The 16,210-nt window shown below is 48.0% G+C and overlaps 3 protein-coding genes across 10 annotated transcripts in view; 2 read left to right on the top strand and 1 right to left on the bottom strand.

The window, feature by feature from the left end:
• LOC100707400 (high mobility group protein B2) overlaps nucleotides 1-16,210 on the bottom strand; it is a 642,043-nt gene that overhangs the window by 231,361 nt on the left and 394,472 nt on the right. The window lies entirely within an intron of this gene.
• On the top strand, nucleotides 450-5,378 carry stn1 (STN1 subunit of CST complex). 4 transcript variants are annotated; one of them, XM_005470166.4, is made up of 9 exons: nucleotides 450-702; nucleotides 1,629-1,724; nucleotides 1,853-1,930; nucleotides 2,306-2,476; nucleotides 2,656-2,767; nucleotides 3,497-3,647; nucleotides 4,171-4,293; nucleotides 4,368-4,440; nucleotides 5,024-5,378. In XM_005470166.4, exons 1-9 carry the CDS (start codon nucleotides 570-572, stop codon nucleotides 5,179-5,181), a joined length of 1,095 nt encoding a protein of 364 aa, XP_005470223.1. In that variant the 5' UTR covers nucleotides 450-569; the 3' UTR covers nucleotides 5,182-5,378. The 4 variants fall into 4 exon arrangements, with proteins under 4 accessions (XP_005470223.1, XP_025764210.1, XP_005470224.1 ...); XM_005470165.4 differs by having other exon boundaries at nucleotides 452-702; nucleotides 2,303-2,476; XM_025908425.1 differs by lacking the exon at nucleotides 1,853-1,930.
• The window catches only part of sh3pxd2aa (SH3 and PX domains 2Aa), a 98,154-nt gene continuing 89,245 nt past the window's right edge, over nucleotides 7,302-16,210 (top strand). The window contains exon 1 of one of the 5 annotated variants that reach the window (XM_025908409.1): nucleotides 7,302-8,464. In XM_025908409.1, coding sequence (XP_025764194.1) covers nucleotides 8,369-8,464 — 96 coding nt within the window. In that variant the 5' untranslated portion in view covers nucleotides 7,302-8,368. The remainder of the gene's footprint in view (nucleotides 8,465-16,210) is intronic. The other 4 variants (XM_019360520.2, XM_019360524.2, XM_019360521.2 and 1 more) reach the window with 4 other exon arrangements.

Genomic DNA, 16,210 nt, shown 5'->3' with positions numbered 1-16,210 from the left:
GACTTTTCTGCACCCTTTTCCACTTTACGGCATTCGCCATTTTGCTTTCAGGCATGAAGCGAGCAGCCGCGGAAAATCTGTAACAGCGTACGCCTGAAACAGTCGAGTTCGCCCACCACAACCAGATAACTGTTATACACACATGATCGTGTCTGTTGTGGTTGAACTTCACTGATAACGCCTAATTACTTTTTCATTTGGCTGCCATCAAGGTATGGGGTCCTGTCGTAAATCCTGAATTTGTGGGCAAAATCAGCTTCTTTGTAAGAAAAAGGGAAACGCGTGTCGTTTTACTGTATTTTGAATGCATTGGAAAATAAAATTTTTGAAACCTGAAATAAAACCTGGATTGTATCTTCTGGATGAAACTGTACATTAAATTCGGTCCACTTTTATTAATCGTGCGCGCCCTCTGCTGCCGCTCTGGATGAACTACAGGTTCATTTACCGTGGGATTAACAGGAAGTGACGCCACTGAAACCAGCTAACTTTGTTCTGGAGACAGTTTGTGTGGCCGGCGGGAAACCAGTGAAAGCAGGTAAACCATCAGTGTTTGATCCCAGGATGAAATGCAGGCAGCTTCGATGGATCCAGCGGAAGAGCCTCCGTCGATGCTGTGGGGACTGGACCCGGTGTTTTCCGCCTTCGCTCGGCTGTATATCAGAGACATCCTGGAGATGACGGAGTCCACCCAGGTACCAGGTAACAAACTGGACCTGTCCCTCACCTTTTACTTGGTCGTCACTCCTGAAGCTCTTTTTAATTTGAAATTAGATTTTGTTAAAGCTCCTGTTAGCCTGCACCACGCATTGTGCTATTTTTTTTTTTTATTTTAACATTTATTGAGCTCCTTTATTTTTATTTTTGCATTTATTGTAGTTATTTATACTGTTTTACCTGTTGTTTGGTAGTATGCTGCAATACGGACACCTTAAAACAATCTGTTTCGTTCATATCATGTCAAGTCTGAGTTTGAGTCTCACATTTTTAGTGACAGAAAAGGCAGCTTGATCTGCTTGCGATCATAAATCCTGCGTGTAATGCCCGTTATTTCATTTAAACTACATCACCTGATGGTGTGCCAGGTGTCATGTGTTGTAGTTACTGTCAGCGCATAAATGTAAACCCTGCAGGTGTGATGGAGTGGACCAGGTGCCCCAGCTCAGCGGTCCACGGGGTCAGGCCCCATGTGATGACGTGCAAAAAGACAACAAAGAAGCGCAAACATTTGCAAAGTTGTGCCAAATAAATCTGTGATATCCAGACTGATATCACAAAGTTTTTTCTGTCTGGATATATTTTAGAAACCTTAGTCTGTAAATCAAAGAAGGACATAAACTTTTGTTATTATTACATCTTGGATGGTCTGTTAGTGCCATTAAGCACAGCAGCCATATTATTGGTCATGTAATTGCATTAAAAATAGTCCAACAGTACAATCCTGGTCCAGAGGTCCAGTTCAGGGACTCCAGTTAGCTCAGGTGAAGTCTAGCTAGACTGGACAATCAGGAGCAGCTTCGCTTCAGTGTCTTGCTCAAGGACACTTCAGCACATGGAGAGGAGGACACACTGCTCTCTCACTGGAGCCACACATTTACCTGTAATTATCTGTTGTTTTCCACTCAAAGGGATTTACTTCTACAACCTGCACCCGATCTCCAAAGTCGATGTGCTGGGAACGGTGGTCTACAAGAGGGAGAGGGAGGACTTCTTCTGCTATGGAGGTGCTCTTCATCACTTACTGTTATGGAGCTGTGCTCATCACTGCTGTAGTCGTGAGACCTCACGATTGTGTTCTGGTCACATGTGCTCTGTTTTTGTCTCCGCCCACGCTCTGCTGCTGTGCTCACAGTGGATGATGGTACGGGTGTTATAAACTGCCTGTGCTGGAAAAGTGACCTCCTGAAAGAGGAGCGGGAGCCGAGCAAGTGTGAGTTCATGTTTGTATCCCAGTGTTAGCGTGGTTAGCGCTGCATGCAAAAAAATGAGCCGTGCACTAAAGCTGTGTCTCAGTGCTGCAGAGAGCGGAGGATAAAATGAAGCAGCTTGTTTGATCTCTTCATCCTCTGAGCTTCACTTTAAATAGATCAAGTTAACTTCAGGTTCAAGGGAGAAAAGATGAGATGTGTAAATTCATCGTGGTCACAGTGCAGCTGACCCGCTTTAGGGTCAGACATTCATGGTCATAGATCAATAGCCAGCCAGCTGTGCTCTCCTCCACAGCTTATAATCACCTTTGTCAGCCTGGTGATGCTTCAGATGCAGACTTGATACAGAGCGAGTGTCCTCGTGTGATCTCCAGCAGGGGCGCAGCTCAGCGCTGCGGCTCAGGGAGGCTTCGAGCCGGTGGCGGAGCTGCAGAAGCTGAGACGAGCCCAGCGGACGCGCTGCCACCTGGAGATCGGAGAGCTGCTCCGAGTCAGGGGACCGGTGAAGACGTCGAGGCAGCAGAGGGAAATCAAGGCCTCCACCTACTGTGAGTGGAGACGGCTTCATCTGCAGACACGCTCATAACCACAATCGCTGCAAATAACACAAAGAACCACAAACAGAGCGACACATGCACTTAAAACACACACACAAACACTCACAGTGAATATTTGGATGTGGGCAGGCTCCGCCTCCGTCCTCACCCGTGTGCTTGTGCGTACTCAGATAAAGTGAGCGACCCCGTGATGGCGGTGCAGATTTCCTGGATGATGGAGGCTCCTCAGCTCTACAGACAGTGTTACGACAAAGCGCCTCAGCTGGAGCCCGACGCGGCGGGGTACGAACGTCCACCCAACACACCAGAGAGTCAACATTTCAACATTTAACCCTAAACACACACACACACACACACACACACACACACACACACACACACAGGGTATCCGGTGGCTGAGATGTCCTCAGTCCACATCAATAAACCACAGCTGACCCAGGATCAGCTCTTCTTTCAAATACAATAACATAGTATATATAATGAAGCCATTAAAAGTTTTACCTTCACACTCTGGTCGATTTCACAGCTGTGGGGCCAGACTACACACCAGCCGGTCAACATTTCACACTGTCATGTTTTTCTTTATAATTACAGGAGATTTCATCATCACATTTTCAGGCTCTGTTTGAAACTGCAGTCTAAACTCTAAGTGTCACAGTCTAAAGCCCAAATCTGTTCTGAGATCAGTGTCACAGGATGTGTCAGCGTTTCAGTCGGTCTGTTTTCTGACGATTCACAGGAGAGAACCTCTGAACGTCCTCGGAAAAAGAGGAGAAGCTAAAATGGATACAGATGTTTTTTTTATTCCCACATCTTGTTGTGCCTTGAAATCCTCGGGCTGTGGTTATTTCAGGCTTACAGTAAACCTAACTTAGTTTTTCAGTGCGTTCTCAGGTTTGTTGGCAGGACAGAAGGTGAAAGAGGTCACAGGCTGCTTACACGTTTGATCAGTTAGTATTATTATTTTTATTACAGCAGCTCAAAGGGTCACAACAAACATCTGTCTTTCAGAGACTCGGCTGTCAGCTCCCTCAGCAGGGCAACTAAGATCTTGAAAGACTTTTTAAAGCAGAAGTCGGTGAGCAGGTTCAGACCCTACGATGTCCAGGACCTCCTGCAGCCTCTGATCTCCAGCCAGCCTCAGGCAGCATCTGCTGACCAGGTATGAACTGGGAGGGGACGTGAAACCAGTCGTCAGACCTCGAACCCTCCTTTTGAAATACTGGAATAAACACCAGGATTTGATACTTTGCAGCAAAGTAAAACTGATTCTTCTGACATCACATTTTATTCTCAGAATGTGATGTGCTGCATGCTAATACCGGTATTAGCATGCTAGCTAGCAAAGTTTAGAAGATGTGAAAGCACGCCATCAAACAGCGCGTGCATGAGGCGCGTGTATGTTTGGTATTTTCCCCAGAGAGCGTTTCTGATCTGACGCCATGGCAATGAAGGAAGCTGAAGCCTGACATGTTAGCATTGGTTAGCATTGGTTAGCGCATTGAAACCCAGACCAAACCTCCTGCAGTGATTCTAACATGAGTTCCCTGTAGCGTTGAAAAGTGTAACTCATGTGGAGGTGAAGTCTCCTCATCAGTGACAAATGTGTTAAAATCTGAAGCAAAATTCCTTCTTTCTTCATTTCATTGGATTTTTCTGTCTCCTGCTCCTCTGATGCTGATTAGGAGCCTGTCGCAGGTCCGTCTGCGTGCCAGCAGCTCCGTCAGCTCCTGAAGGAGGCCCTGCAGATCCTACAGGACGAGGGTGCCGTGTACCGCAAGGTCAAGTCCCAGGACGAAGTCTATCTCGTAAGAAACAGCAGAGACATTCATCTCTGGGAGCTTTTTGCTGTGCCGTGTGTGACGCTGTTGCTCCTCGCCAGGTGACCGTGCAGGACAAGGATCTGCTCGTGGCCGTCAAAGACATCATCAGGGAGGACTCGAGGAGGGAGAAGTGTGCGTGGACACGCTCTCAGTGCAGTACAGACACAAAAGTTTAGATTAGTGATGCCCTCACAGCTTTCTCTCCTCAGAGGCACTAATTATTTTTCAGAGGATATAATTAAGAATGAAAGCTTTTACCTGCTTGTCAGAAATCAAATTAGCACAACAATTACACCTGTTACTCGCTAATCACAGCTCCGTTTTCACTGTGGCACAAACCCTTATCGTACTTTCAGATCTCGTGTGTGTGTTCCTGTCTAGCTATCTTTGTGAGGACATTCTACTATACTTGTGAGAACCAACAGTCACTTCTAAGGACACACACACCGGTCCTCACAAGTTTGAAGGCCTTTTTGAGGCTCAAAACGTGGTTTTAGTGTCAGGGTTACAATTAGGTTATGGTTAGGTTTAGGGTAAGGGTCCGGGTTAGGCATTCAGTTTTGATGGTTAGGGTTAGGGGCTGGGGAAAGCATTATGTCAATGAAGGTCCTCACTAAGATAGCTGAACAGGCTTGTGTGTGTGTGTGTGTGTGTGTGTGTGTGTGTGTGCGCGCGTGTGTGTGCGGACATTCATTTCCTCCTCCTGCGCCTGCAGACGTGGAGAAGGGCTGCCACGTCCTGCACATCCTGTCGGCAGTCAGGCAGCGGTACAGCCTCAACGTGAGCCGCGCCGCTCTGGAGCTCGTCCTCAAGACGCTCGAGTGCAACAGTGACATCATCAGCACCAGTGACAGCCACTACACCGCCATCTGAGGAGCTGCCGCCGGCCCCGAACATCAGCGCTCGGTGCAGAAATCATGTTTAGCTTTTACCCAGCTGCTGTATGAGCACACAAATGTTAAATATTAAGTTATTAATGTTTCTAAAAACCATGACAGCCATGTGTAAACAAACCATCACTGTTGTAAATATACGTTCAGTTTTTAAATAAATAAGAAACAAAGACGGGACTGGAGTGTGGCCTAAGTAGCCTGTGGGAGGTTCCCGCGGGGCAGGCCAAGTCTCCTGGGCTCCATTAAGCTCGTCTGCTCAAGAACATCATCAGATAAGGTCCCAAGAAGAAGAAACCCCACATAACATTTCCCCAGTCGCCGCCTCCTCATCATGTCAGTCCATTACCTCCTTATCAGCCCGGCTCCTCCCACAAGCTTCATTAGTCACAAACATTACATCCATGGTAGATAAACACGGAGAAGATGGTGTTTAAAGCAAAACTCGTGGCTTTATTATCGCTAGAGGGAGGCTGGAAACACGAGATGACCATGATTACACTCACCTGCTGCTTCAGGCCTTATTCCTGATTTCTGTTGTTGATGATGGAGAATTGAAAACTGAACAAAGGGACAAAATTCATAGATGAGTCTTTATCCTACGGTTTTAACTTTGCCACAGCTCCCTGACCTTACCCTGGTTTTATATGCAGTACTTTTAAAGATGAGCGCTACCTGCAGGATGTGAGTAAATTATTAAAGTGAACGGCAATATGTCTGTGAAGGTTCTCAGTCATCCAGGTCATCGTAGTCAAAGGAGCTTGCAAAGAAAAGCGTCTGGACTTCTTTAAGTTGCTTGAAGACGTTTCACCTCTCATCCGAGAAGCTTCTTCAGTTCTAAGGTCAAATGGCCGAGAGTCCCAGATTTAAACCCAGTGGGAGTATCCCCCCCAAGGAGGGACAAAGGACCCCCTGGTGATCCTCTAATCACATGCGCCAAGGTGTGAAAGCGGGTGTGGGTCCCAATCAGCCAGGGTTTCGGGTGAGCTCATTGTGAAACCTGGCCCCACCTTGTCATGTGAATTCCTGAGGTCAGATGGCCCAGGATGTGAGTGGGCGTTAAGGCGTCTGGGGAGGGAACTCAAAACTGGATTATAGATGGCAGACAGTTGGTGTCGTAAACCACCGCCTCTGTTCAAAGACAGTCGCTCACAGTGGACATAGATGGCCTCTTTCACTCCTCTCTCAAACAGTCTGTCCTCTCTGTCCAGTATGTGAACATTGGCATCCTCGAAAGAGTGACCTTAGAACTGAAGAAGCTTCTCGGATGAGAGGTGAAACATCTTCAAGCAACTTAAAGAAGTCCAGACGCTTTTCTTTGCAAACTCCTTTGACTATTAAAGTGAAGCAAACAGTAATGTAATTGATGTGATGCTGCATAACAAGTACTCTTACTTTCATTACTTTAAGTACATGTAGATGAAACCTTTGTATTAAATTCAGGACTTCAGATACAATACGAAGAGATGTTTAGGCCTTTGTGCAGCATCGTGTCATGTGGAGGTGTGGGCGTCTCTACTTCGACCGCTGTGTGCGCAACCAGGACGGAGATAAGAAGGATGGATGGACAGGCAGACCTCCAGCACATGAGCAAGAGAATCAGGCCCAGTGTTTCCTGCCCCCCTCCCTGTGCCACCTCAAACACCCCTGACTGAAGTTTGTCTCCTACATTCTTCACTAACTTCCACAGCTGCTCACAGTTTCAGTTATGAGGAATCTTCTGAAACCCTGGAAACATCCCTGTGGCGCCAAAACAGCAAAAACACACAACGGCCTCATTGTCACGGCTCCAGTTCATCATGTGAAACTGGTGAAGTGCTGCTTTCAGTAGAGATGCATGTTTTTTTTCCCACAGACACCCGGGTTCTGAAGCCTCTCAGGATTCAAGCTCCTGGGGCAGATTTGTGCATTTTGCCTGCTTGGTAATCTAGTCTTTCAAATGTAATTAGATTACCACGGAGCAGATGCCCCTGCAGCAGGAAACCTGGAGCTTCCAGGCAGCTGCACGGCTGTGCTCCTGGTTACAGCAAAGCCTCAGAGATGAGATTTTTTTTAAAAGTGATTTCAAACATTTTGAAGTACTTGAGTGTTTTAAAGGTAAATTATTAACTTCAAAAGTAAATTTGAAGTAAATTTCTAAATAAACTGAAACTATCATCAGATTGTGTAGAAAAAGAATCGCTTTGAGTTTATCTCTTAAAAAATCAACTGAACATACGGTGTGCAAAACTTCTCCTGAAAGCAAACTAGGACCTCGCAGTACTGTGGTGTAATACCACTTTGTACCATAGGGTGGCGCACAGTGAGTCCGAGTAACTTTTATTTAATCAGGTCAGTCTCATTTACACGTGCGGACTGGGACAGAGCTTTGAGGAGATGCAGGACGTTACAAAAGTAACAACTAAGGTTAAACAGCAGCACTCATAAGACACGGAGCGGTACCACACCGCCCCCTGCTGCTGGGAGTTATAACTGCAGTTTGCAGAGCGGGATCACAAAAAGGGTCTTTAAAGGGTGCTGCTGCGTGCGCAGGGGGGCAGTGTTTAGTCACTAATTGGCTCCTTCATGTGGAGCAGAGGGGCGGCCGCTGATTGGTCGCCAGTGAAACATCTGTATCCATACTTCCACTTGCGCGTGTCTCCGGCCAGAAAGCTGCCGCTGCGTGGGACGGTGGTGGTTGTGGTGTTTAGCCTGTGACGTTCCCAGCCGCACGTGCTGCCAGATGTCCACAGCATTTCCGGTTCTCTGAGAGGGGGACGCTCGGGGGTGGCCGTACATATTTCGGGTTCCGTGTCAGGGCAGCGGGATGGAGGCGCAGCCGGTACCGGCTCGTTCTCGTCTTCAGCCGTGAGGACGCGCGTGAAGCCCCGCCCCCTCCGCCGGCAGTTCCAGGTATGCAGACCGCAGACACAAAGGCAGCCGCCGCACGTCGTTTTCGTTTGTGAGGTGACCGCCCGCCGCCGGCTCAGCCTGTGGAGGCTGCAGGCGAACCCGCTCACGGGCACGCGCTCAGATGGACGGTCGATAAGTTTGGGGTCTGATCGGATGCTGGTTGCGTCACGAGACCGGAGCGCCGAACCGTTAGCCGACACCGGCGATGCGCGCGGTGATTTCTCTGCCGTGATACGAGTCAGCTGACCGGAGCCCGGCGGCCGCACGCACGCGCCTCCATGCAGAGCCTTTGCAGGGTGAAGATGCAGCTGCGCACCGTGCTGGACGTCAAGGTGGTGGACGTGGAGAAGAGGCGCAGTCCGTCCAAGCACTACGTGAGTCACCTGCACCCCCCGCACCTGGTCCCGCTCACGAGTGTGTGTGTCTCTGTGTGCGTTTGTCTGTCTGTGTGTCTCAGTGTGTGTGTGTTTGTGTCTTAGTGTGACTCTGTGTGTGTGTGTGTGTTTGTGTGTCATTGTGTGTCACTGTGTGTGTGTTTGTGTCTCAGTGTCTCTGTGTGCGTGCGTGCGTGTGTGTGTGTGTCCGGCCTGTTCACAGTCACAGTGTGACACCTAAACGCAGCGTTTAGCCCTCTCTCCGTGCGGCCTGGCTGCTGGGGGAGGACAGCCGCTAAGCTCGGCTCGAGTCCCTGCTATCAGTGAAGGAGGAGCCGGAGCTCGGGCAGCAGCCCGCTCAGTGCTTCACCTCAGAGAGCACGAGCACAGGTGAGCTGTCACACAGCCAGCCTGCTGCCTCTGCTCGTCAGCTTCATCGTTATTCTGAGCTCCTGACATGCTTTGGTGCAGTGTGGCATCACTGTGGAGACACTGTACCCACAGTTTACCTTCAGGGGGGAGCTGTGCTCACGAGCACGACATATTAAAGGTAACGAGTCCGTGTTACCTTCCTTTACCAACATCTGAGCGTTTTCCTCTTACTTCTGTCAAGAATCTGTTTCATTCTTGAGAAAACGATGCTCCAGTTAAAAGAAGTTTCCTGCAGATTTTCATATCTCAGCCTGCGCATTTCCCTGTGGTGGAAGCATCAAACCTCTTTGGTACCAAACCCTGGTGCTCCGTCTGAAGCAGCATTTTCCTTCAGAACTCACAGATGACTTCAAACGCACATGTAAAGGCGAGCAGCACCTAAATGTAGCAACAGTGAAGATGATACTACAGTAAAGTGTCCTCATCCTGTGATGCTGTTGTTGGTTCTTGATGGCACATTTCAGATTTATTGTTTCTAAAATGTGTCCTTTGCCTTATTTGAACGTATATATTTGTGTTTGTGAAGCACTTTGTAACTCTGGGTTTGTAAGAGTCGCACAAACAGGCGTCAGTATTTATTAGATGATCCTGTAACAGTGACCTGTGCAGGGGGTCTTTGCCTCTCAGCCTGTAACAGCTCAATGAATAAGTGGAAGATGATGGTAGATGGATGGGTGGGTGGATGTTGGGTGGATGTTTTGTGAGATGATGTCCAGGCAGAGAGCAGCAGGAGACTTTCAGCACAGGATAAACACGAGAAAAGTGCAGGAGGTTATTTCCATCTGTCCCAGGACTCCTGCTGCTGTCCCCAAAGTTCCCCCTGAATTTGTAGGAATCAGCTGACTGAAGAGTCTGCTCCCCCCGAGTGACTGAATGAGTTTAAGGTGATGTTCGGTGAGCTGGAGGCTGCAGGTGTTTTGTCTGGATGTAAGGACCCCCACAGTTTACCTGAGTCACTGATGTTTCAGGCTTTAGTGAAACATTTAGACTAATTATGGCTTTTACATGAAATACTGATTTTACGCAGCTGTGTTGATATTTAAATTTGTCTTTATTATCGTGGATAAATACAAATGTTATTGTCTGCAGTATTAAGTGTAAAAAGCAGAGCGCGTCCTCGCTGACAGGCCATTCAATGTGTCGGACATTGCAGCCATGATAAAATCTCGTATGGCCGTCACTATGTCTGGATAAGAAGCTCGGGGGCATTTTTAACCAGGAAGCTGAAGTTAAAGTTGCTGTAAAATCATCAGAGGATAAATTCTGTACATTAAATAAAAACTCTAAAATCTCTTCTTTGTTTAAAAGCTTGTGCCAAGGTGAGATGATCCTGCTCCGCACTGAGCATGTGCAGAGCGGGTTTGGGCACATTGGCTTGATTTTATTCGTGTGAAAGCCAGATCGGTCGTTCATCCTCGATAACCTGTAATAGCCTTTTTTGCAGTCATGTGCTGGCTGAAAAAAAGCCCGTTGCTTGCTGTATTTAATCTCTTAAATGCCTCGTTGCATGAAACCTTTTTCCTGTAGGAATCTTGGTCACTTTATTCTCCACTTTCTGGACCAAGCGAACCCTCGTGACAGGCTCCAATGGTTATTATTACTTTCCTGAAGCTCACCTCCTGTGGCCTCGCTCATCAATACCACACTTGTTATAAGCGTGACAGCGAGAGTTTGTGCCGGGCTCTGCACCTCACATCCCCGCTTCAGATCCTATTTCAAGCTCATAAACAAGTCAAAATAAATGACCGCCATGAAAGGAACACGATCTTGCTCATATGCAATTACATTCCTGCAGGCCCTTAGGCTCAGTGATATGTGGACACAATTAGCACACTTATTCTCCTCAGTGTGCCGGGACACAACGAACCTGCTGTAGAAGACGAGGGGAGATAAGAAACCTTGTTTTCAATCATTTAAGGTCTGTTTAGGAGCAGGTGACGCGTCCAGCATCGCAGCACAGTCCAGTCACAGACTGCAGTGCACACAGACTGTAAATAAAAGATGCAACTGCCTTGATGTCACCTGTTGCAGTGGGATTAAACATTTTGACACCTCAGGGCTAATGCTTTGGCTGCCGCCGTGTTGGCTTTCTGGAAACCAGGAGTGATTATATTTGGAGATGAGGCTGGAGTGCTAAGTTAGCACTAATGCTAGCTAAGCTAGGGCTAGCTAGGGTTAGCACAGTGCAGAGAGCTACAAGATGGCAGTGAGACCTGCTGTGATGGTTTGGAGACGATGGAAGACGTTCAGATGTTTACTGGGAGTGAGCAGCATGGAGAGGGTTAGAGATGAGTCCATCAGAGGGAGGAAGGAAGGAGCTGCCAGGCAGGAGGAAAACAGGAAGACCTCAGAGGAGATTGATGGGCTGGTGTGACAGAGGAGGACCGTAGGGATGGATCTGCTGTGGTGACCCAAAAGAAGACGACCCTGGAGCCATCCATTGGACCTGATTGGAGCGTTTTGGTTACTTTTACCTGCGGTGACACTTTTCAATCAAAGCGGCCACACCCCCATCTCCTCATATGGATGAGTTTAAAAAACAGACAAAAATATTCCTTTACTTCTGTTCTGTTGGGATAAAGGCAGGAAAACCAGGTGGTGCAGATCCTTCAGGGTGTAGTCAGCTGTCACTGTACCAGATTTTTGCTCTGTCCTGGTTCATCCACAAGATTAAACAAAGAAGTGACAGATTAAGAAGCAAGGATGGAAACCACTATCTTAGCTTAGTTTAAGATATTAGGATGATAAAACTCACTGTCTCCTGTGTCCCGCTGTGCCTTTGGACGGAGCCCGGCTGGCCGGTTGCTCCTGTCTGCAGTGTTTGTGTTCATTAGCATAAAAATAACTGGAGCTAAGCTGATCTCTGCGCCTCCAGCTCCATACTTAATACACAGACAGGAGATCAGTCTTCTGAGCTCGCTCTCGGCAGGAAAGCGAATAAATGCACTCCTCAGAATGTCAAATTACTCCTCAAAAACACACGGAAAGCAAATAATTATTCTTAGCAGGCTAATTGAAAATACACCCACAGGCAGGTGCTCGGAGACACTGAATTAATGGTCTACTGTTGATAATATAGACACAGTTTCAGTGCAGCGCGGGCTCTTTTTCCCTTAGAGTGGATTAGTTGTGTAACACGAGCTTCCCAAATCGCTCCTGCTCTATAGGAAGGCTTGCTGAGCGCTATCCAGGCCACTCGTATGTACAGTGAAGGAGTAAGAGGAGCTTCTTCTCAGAGCCGTACTGTGTTTGGAGCTCCACGGTCTCAGCAGGCCAGTCTGTGGCCTGGTTTCCCTAGCTACCCGGTCTCAAGGGACGAGGCTAGTCACTGTGAGAAGAGAAAAGTGGGAGGCGGGGCGAGAGGGAAGCGGAGAAGACGAGAGGAAGACACAATCTGTGGCAAACACTGAATCCCATTTGTAATGTTTGTGAAACCAGCTGGAAATGCTTATCCTGTGGGAGGGGGGGGGGATTAGAGCCCGGCTTTTGTCAGAGAAAACCGGACCGCTGAGTCGCAAACACGAATCAAACACACACTTTTTTTAAGGGTTTGTGTACTTGCAGCAGGAGGAGGAGGAGGTGATAAAAGAGAAAGCAGGCCGGGCACGGCCATGTTTACTTTAAGCTTCTGTTTCCCTACAAGTCCCAGTCCCATAACGTTTCATTTTCCAGAGACTCCTGCGCCGCGCCGAGGCCCAGGCTGGAAGACGGTGTTATTTGGCACCGTAAAACATCTCTTCAGAGGGCCGTTCCACACTCACATGTTTATTGGCCTATCAAACACAGGCTGATATCTCAGTAAAGAGAGCGCCTTTTTTCCAGCCTCGCCTCTAACTGGGAAGACGGCGGTTTACGAGGCCGCCTGCTTTTTGTTTGGGGGAGGTTGATGAGCAGCGGGTGGTGCTGCGGGGTCAGAGCACGGCGAGGCAGACGCTTCTGCTGATGTCGATGCATTTGAGGCGGGTGCTGTCATGCCGCGCTGATATCACCAGGACCTCGGGGTTGTTTTCGTGTGTTTGATGATCGAGGAAAGTTTGTCTCTTACAGACGTCTTGATGCAGAACGACGACTGTTTTTGGTGAAGGCACATGTGTGAACACCTCCTCGCTTCCTTCTGAGCAGCTTGACTTGCGATGACGTCATAACTGGAGATGATGAGAGGTGGAGTGGGTGTGGCCAGGACGGTGCTGGCTTTGGTTTTGTTGTTTGGGAAACAGTTCGATCTTATGTGTCTTTATGTGAGAGAGCAGGCGGAGTGATGGAGGGAGATGGAGTTGGCTTGTGGCTCTTTTCATGAGATTACCAGATAGTCAGGGAAATTGGCTAAAACATTATTAGAATTAGACCGGCTTGATCAGCATGACAAGATACTGTTTCTCTCCCTAAGCACAAGGATGATTTACGAGGAATATTCGAGCACAATCAGCTACAGTACAGCAGCAGTTAGACTCAGATAGTCACACAAATACTTCAGTTTAAACAGTTAATCCAGTGACTTAGACTGTTGCTGTAGCTGGCAGTTAGAAGATAAACTCCCATCAGTTTGGTTTCCAGAGGCAGCGGTTAGCTGCTATCAGCAGGAAGCTGCAGACAAAGCCAACGGACATCACCTGCCAGATTAAAGCGCAGGTGTGTTGGTAGTCTGTAGCTGCAGCGCTGACGTGCACATCCCTGGGAATCACTACTGTGATTGGTCTGTTCAGTAACGTTTGGTTCCTCATCAATTCAATTTTATTTACACAGTTCCAAATCACAACAGCAGTCACCTCAAGGTGCTTTATATTGTAAGGTAGACCCTACAATAACACACACAGAGAAAAACCCAACAATCATATGACCCCCCTATGAGCAGCACTTTGGCGACAGTGGGAAGGAAAAACTCCCTTTTAACAGGAAGAAACCTCCGGCAGAACCAGGCTCAGGGAGGGGCGGGGCCATCTGCTGTGATTGGTTGGGGTGAGAGAAGGAAGACAGGATAAAGACATGCTGTGTATTTCCTGCTCCTTTTTCTCTGCTGTTTTTGAATTTATCAGGAAGAGAATAACAATCGTCAATATGAGGAAGAATAGTCGTGATATAAAACACACATATATCATATAAAACACCAGGACGCGACAGTACTGCACCTGCACAAGCATAAATGTGAGCAGTGATGTCGGCCTCTACTTTGTGGGCTCTGCAAAGATTCCCCACAGCAGTGCCTCAGACGTGCTACTCTGTACGCTGTAAGGCGCTCGCAGGTTACCTTCAGCGCCCTGTGCGACTGACGTCTCAGAAAGACCAAAGCAGGGAGACGAGGAGCATGATCGGACCCTGCTGCTCTGTGTCCTCCGTGTTATGGGTTCCTGTTGATGTGCTGACCTCAGGATAACATAAAAATCTCTTTAGGCTTCAGATGAAGGAGCTTCCATGGAAACAGCGGCTCGCTCTGTGCGATCCCTTCCTTCAGTCTGACCTTAGGTGGCTCTGCCTGTGTCTGTGCTGCACAGGTTATGAAGTCACTGCGACCAGCGCGTCCATAACTTGGGTGCGGCTCTGTCAGCTGGGTAACGTTGCTCTGGGTTTCTCACATGAGCGCTGATGCTCAGACTCAGACTAGCTAAAATTCAATTACCGGGAATCCGCCGTGCAGGGCCCGCCGTTGAAGCGGCGTTGGTAGAGTGATTTATTCAAGCGCACGACCTTGTCTGCTTTTTCACTTTGCTGGAATCTATTATGGAAAAACTTGAGAATTGTTCTCGTGTATTGTGCAATCTGAAAAATGTATGGAGGAGGCTTCAAAGGTGCACAGGACTTTACCTGCTGAGCAGACACTTCCTGCGCCCGCAGCTCGGGCACACGAGGCGTGACCGGGCCCCTTCAAAGCGGCTCGCTGACAGTTTCGAAGCATCGCTGCGGCGTCCTGCTGCGTGGCTGCTAAAGGCCACAGCTTTGGCTGCGGGAACAAAAACTGCGTCTTTGGAGGGGTTTCCAGAGACCCCCGCCGATGCTGGTGGATGAGCTCGTCCTACAGTTTGTTTCGCTGCTTTGACATTTTTGTCAGCAAACAGCTTTAAAGCTCTACTGTCAGTTACTAACCTCTCGGGCTGAACTGAAAGAATCAGTGACCCTATTAGACTCGAGTATATTTAGACCAGCTTCATGTGGAAAGACTTGAATTTTTCCAGCTCGATTTTTTTCTTTGATGGTTTGAAAGTATGCCGTCCTGTTTTATAAGTTCCTTTAAATATAGTTTAGGCGGGGTTCAGCGCATTTAGTGGCTGGGCCCACATTCAGTGCCCCACCAAGAGCTCGGCTCCTTTGCCTTCTTCTCCTGGAAACGGCGAGGCTGGGTCCTGGCTCTTCTCCGACGCTGTAAGTTTTTGTTTTTGTGTTTTTATACGTTCTCCGCGATTGTCGATGAATTATTTTAACGTCCTGGTAATTAGAGGAGCGCTCTGCAGAGGCGAGGCGGGGGGGAAATAAAGCGAGCTGTAAGCTTGGCATGAATATTCATAACCGGTTCAGATGAAGACGATGAAATAATCAGAGGTCCAATTTGTTCAGTCGTCAGAACTCGTGTTTCTGTCGTTGCTTCAGAGCATGAATAAAACTTTTGTTTTCAAGCAGCTCTTCCTCTGTGGGATTAACAGATGTGTGAGTGCTTTTCTTCCTATCTGGGACGTGCTTCCCTCACAGGCCTTTTTTTGGGAGTTTTTTCCCCACGTCTTTGTTTACGCGCTTTATGAATCATTTTTTCTGACTAGTTTGAAGGAAGAATACATCAGTGCTGCGGAGCCTGAAGAGGAGCTTCTATTCTTACATATCTTATGTATTGCTCCTATTCTGTAGCAGCTGTGGGCTGTTTCTCACGTCAGTCTCATCTCATCGTTTCCTAATCTCGTGGTTTTAGCGTCAAACACCTTCCTGTTTCCAGATGTAGGCCTGGTTATTATCAGCTCACTGTTAGAGACCCTGAGATCGCGCAGACGTTTTAATGTGGCCACCTCACACAAATCTCAGCCTCGGTTTTGGCCTTGCAGCAATGCCTGGTTGGTCCTGACATGCCTGCTGTGCAGGAATGTCTCGCAGCAATCGCAGCTTTTTCGCTCACTGTCTGTGGTGATGAAAAATGTATGCGAGTTATTTAATAGGCAGACAGATTATTTCCTAACTGACATTTGAGTGAGTCAATCAAACGCTTGAGTCGGGGCATTTAGGCTCTCACGACTGGGCGTACTTGAGCTCTGAGTCATCTCAGCTCGGCTTATTTTAGTTGCACGAGTGTCTGGAAAATGCAGCTACCATGTAAAATGCAAACAGAAACGACACAAA

Source organism: Oreochromis niloticus, linkage group LG6 (assembly GCF_001858045.2).
Source record: "Oreochromis niloticus isolate F11D_XX linkage group LG6, O_niloticus_UMD_NMBU, whole genome shotgun sequence".
Classification (NCBI taxonomy): Eukaryota; Metazoa; Chordata; class Actinopteri; order Cichliformes; family Cichlidae; genus Oreochromis; species Oreochromis niloticus.
The sequence above is the reverse complement of the archived record's forward strand: the minus strand, read 5'-3'. Positions and strand labels throughout refer to the sequence as shown.

Bases quoted from the DNA above. Each gene is read 5' to 3' on its own strand.
- stn1 (XM_005470165.4), top strand. From the start codon at position 570: ATGCAGGCAGCTTCGATGGATCCAGCGGAAGAGCCTCCGTCGATGCTG. The intron at 703-1,628 runs GTAACAAACTGG...TTCCACTCAAAG, and splicing joins GGAGTCCACCCAGGTACCAG to GGATTTACTTCTACAACCTG. The intron at 1,725-1,852 runs GTGCTCTTCATC...CTGTGCTCACAG, and splicing joins GGACTTCTTCTGCTATGGAG to TGGATGATGGTACGGGTGTT.